The 4,076-nt window shown below is 44.1% G+C and overlaps 1 protein-coding gene across 1 annotated transcript in view; it reads right to left on the reverse strand.

Annotated features, from left to right (window-relative positions):
- LOC104289840 (S-adenosyl-L-methionine-dependent tRNA 4-demethylwyosine synthase-like) overlaps window positions 1-4,076 on the reverse strand; it is a 136,990-nt gene that overhangs the window by 124,126 nt on the left and 8,788 nt on the right. The window contains exons 2-5 of the mRNA XM_009888855.1: window positions 2,822-2,970; window positions 2,022-2,162; window positions 1,347-1,448; window positions 407-601 (exon numbers count right to left, since the gene is read on the reverse strand). Coding sequence (XP_009887157.1) covers window positions 407-601; window positions 1,347-1,448; window positions 2,022-2,162; window positions 2,822-2,956 — 573 coding nt within the window. The 5' untranslated portion in view covers window positions 2,957-2,970. The remainder of the gene's footprint in view (window positions 1-406; window positions 602-1,346; window positions 1,449-2,021; window positions 2,163-2,821; window positions 2,971-4,076) is intronic.

Genomic DNA, 4,076 nt, shown 5'->3' on the forward strand with positions numbered 1-4,076 from the left:
GGTGGGGGAGTCTCCCCCTCTGGAGCCATTCCAAACCCGCCTGGACACCGTCCTGTGCCACTGCTGGAGGTGCCCCTGCTCTGGCGGGGGGTGGGATGGGGGAGCTCCAGAGGGACCTTCCAACCCTGACCAGTCTGTGGAATTAACTCAGTAAGGATTTACCAAATGTATTCTCACACCTCCCAGATTAACACAGTGCTTATGGGACTCCTTTCCCATTTAACAGGGCAGCACAATTGCTTCAAAGCTGCACTGCCCCTGCCCTAAATCCAGTCTCTAATCAAGTCCGCACAACAGCTGCAATTCTCACACAAACTACCAGTATCATTCAGGTTTTGTAGCATTTAAGGAGGTTTAGCCTTTCAGAGGAGCAGAAATCAAAGAAAGGTGCACAGGAGATACTTACTGTGTTGTAATGATCAACATAAACTGAGTTTCCCAAGCCAAACACAGCGTATCTCAGGCCTTTCAGATATGTTCTCCCAAAGCGGAAGTCATTCGCAGCCTCTCCTAACCATTTACAGAACCATGCTGCGCTCTCAGTTGGCTGTCCATCTGTGTACGTAGCTACCAAGAACACACAAATGTTCCTGCTGGTTGTCTGATAATATAAAGAGAACAGAATAGAAGAGATCACTGCATTTTTTCAGCACACTTTACATCAGAAAGAGAGAGACAAGTTTTCTTGCTAAGTGGGTTAAGAATCTTTGGTGTGGGATGCTGCAGGGGATAAACCCAACGGTGGTGAACAGCCCTCCTCCCTGCAAAGCTATCTTAAACTGTATTCCCCCTACCTAACAGAGGCATGGTGGCAAAACACAACTGGGCACCTACCTTCCCTACCCCAATCAACACCTGGAACAGCCTCTTGCAGCTATAAAGTCCCTCATGGATTCAACAAGCAACTATCAGTATTCATGGAAGAAAGATCCATCAGTGATGACTCAATATAAACACACCTCCCCAAAAAAGTTTAACTTGTAAGTCTTTGAAGGCTGCAGAAGTATCACCATCTACTCGTTTTTGGTTTTAAACCCTTCTCCAGGTCTACACTGCCAGGGACAGAACAGGCAGACCTGGTACATAACTCACACCTGAACTAGCTCATACAAAAGTCACCTTAGTATCAAAATATTCTACATGATCCTCCTAGTCATTTTCAGAATTCCAGTATTTTCTGCCAAGGGTTGATGGGGTATACTTGCTTACGTAGCAGAGAAGCAACTTTTAATACACAGCTTTGGGGATTTCCAGGATAACAAGAGAGAAATACAAGAAAGAAGAAAAGAGCCTTCACAATCCTGGGAAAAGCTTGTATTTATTACCCATGTTTACAAGGTACCTACCTCCTCTGCTAAACAATCGTCTGGATCATAGTCTCCCATGCTAATGACTTCCACAGGCAAATTAAGGGAAATAACTGCTTCAGCTAGACCTGTGGCAAATTTCTGGAAAAAAAATAAAAGAAGGATAGAAAGTTATCAAGTACTTCCACCCAAGTATTTTAAGGGTCAGAAAAGCCCTGCGATGGCATCACCAGATGTCTCCCAGCACAGGAAGAACAATAATACATGAGAACTGGACATTTTACCTTCGTCACATTTAAAAAAGTGAATTACACTGGCTGAAAGAAGAGAGTTACATGAATTTTAATGACTAGTGATTTTACATGCACACAAATCAAGTTTCTTTTCGAGAAAGAAAGTACCTAAAACAGCATCTCACTCTAACAAGACCTATGAGCAAATTAAGAGCACATTTTAAGAGTAAATTTTAAGCTTCATAATCAGTCTCTACTCTGTGCCCCACTTAAATGAAGGGAGCAGAATAACATTTATTTTTATATAGTCTTCACTTATCTTTCATGTTGGGCAGTGACTTCTAATGAACATTCTGATGAACTTTCAGATGTTTAGACAGTGCAGTGCTTTTAAGGCAAGCAACATATTTGAATCTCAACAATATTTCAAACCAACTTCAAGCATGTGGGGACAAAAAAAAAAAAAAAAAGTAACTTATACCTTTGCTGTGCCCGTCTGGGACCCATAGAAGATCTTTACGCCAGCAACATAAACCTCCCTTGCCTGCAGGGTGGCATATCCATTTACAAGTTTGTTTTCTGCTCCTTCAGAAGCAGCTGGCTTCACATCAGATTTTTCACCCTAGGAAAAGAGCACTGTTTCATTTAATCCCTTTTCAAAGTGATGTTAACCCCATTTTCCCAGGAGCAGACTCTCAGCACCACACAAATGCAACAGTCAAAGCATTCTCACACCTAGAGCAACACACAGTTTCTCTGAACTAGGCCATGCTACAATAAACTTATGTCACACACCAGGCAGATAATAGGATCCAGCTGAACCTGAGAACCTCCCAACTCAAGCGGCAGAACTTTACTCACCTGCATGAAGAGGTTTTAACTTTCTGAACAGCCTAATCCCCCTCCCATTCTAAAACCAGTCCAACCTCATCATAACATCACTGGAAACATGAACGTGAAAACACTGGGCACAAGCAGAGTGATTTACTTGAAGCAACAGAGCAACCCAGGCTGACACGTCCTTTATAACAGAGTGAGAAGCCTTCATCTGAGATCTGCTCTAACATCAGAGCAACCATGATGTTAGTTACCCACAAGCGTAAAACAATCCAGACGGAGGATTATAACCATCAGATGAACAAAACTGCCTTTGGCATTTGCAACAACCTAGGCAGGCTCACAGCAAAGTAGCACACTTCACTGCACCAGTGGGTACCTTTACCCAGCAACTGCTCACTTCCACACACGGATTTTGAGGTCTTTTGAGAGAAAAGTACTTACCTTCTTTTTGGTTTTGGTGTTGAAGAACTGAACAACGATCCAAATGCTGATCCCAAAACCAACAACAGAATAGATGTACAATCTGTGCAGCCATAAGGACACCAGGCAAGTGAAGAAAAAGTTCCACGCATCCATTGAGACATCTAAATCTAGAATAAATCACAGATTTAGCAAAAGCAGATTCCTACAGGGTGAACTTAAAATAAGCACACAAGAAAACAGTCATACAGGACCCGCAGACTCACAACATCCCCAGTCTCCGCAGAAAACAGCTTCTGGCTGAAGACAAGACACTACAATTAAATCAAGGAGCCTTCACCCCCCAAGAGGCATGTAAGCTGAGTTTCATCTGTGTATCCAAGCTAACATTTTAGACTGTCATGTGGAAACCCTGGGTTTTTCTTAAGACGGAGCAGGTTCTGTTATAGGGAGACACAGAAAACACTTGTGCTGTGCAAGTGTCTGCAAGTAAAAAGTCCTTGTGAAACACCCACTGTAGCATACTGGCCTTAGTTTTGCGGACCTAACGCATGCAGATCTCTGGAGCTATAAGGCACCGTTTCAAGGGGGAAATCATCTCCACAGAGCTCAAACAGAACCCTTATATTAAGCACTAGACGCCACACTGATTACAAAAGCTTTGACCCAGAGTGTCAAGGCCAGACTGAAACCTGGATTCAACTGAAAGCACTTTTTTCAGAATTCTATCATGTGGGCGAGGTTTGATTTAGAACAACCGAGACTGTTCTGAACCAACTTGAAAATTCAGGGTACATAATGTTGTAGCCAGGAGCACACTCGCACGGCGTCTGTGAAACATGTAAAACATTCAGGAGCTTAAGTAAGGCTTGTTTGTGACATTTATTGATGGAGAAACACAGATGTCACCCTCCTACTGTTATCCGCAGTCCTCCTGGATCTTGTTTTTGTAGATATCAGACAAGAGCACAGAACCCAAGTACTTCCAAGAGGCTGTAAACTTTGTTATCTTACTTTTCCCCTGGACTGTTACTTACAGTACCAGATCAAAAACTTCAGGGGATCCTCCTCACCCCTCCACCAGCAACACTGAACCCCCAACAAAAAAAGAGCTGAGAGCGTTTGCCATTGCGTCAGCAGCCCCAGCACTGTGGCCCACGCGAGCAGCAAACCCCTCAAGGGGGGGGCTCCAGCAAACCACCACAGCCCAGGTACCCCAACCCCGCTTGCCCCCTGCAATTGCCCCATAGCACCCACCCCCCAGGCCTGACACCCG

This window comes from Charadrius vociferus, unplaced genomic scaffold, assembly GCF_000708025.1.
Source record: "Charadrius vociferus isolate BGI_N301 unplaced genomic scaffold, ASM70802v2 scaffold636, whole genome shotgun sequence".
In the NCBI taxonomy this organism is placed as follows: Eukaryota; Metazoa; Chordata; class Aves; order Charadriiformes; family Charadriidae; genus Charadrius; species Charadrius vociferus.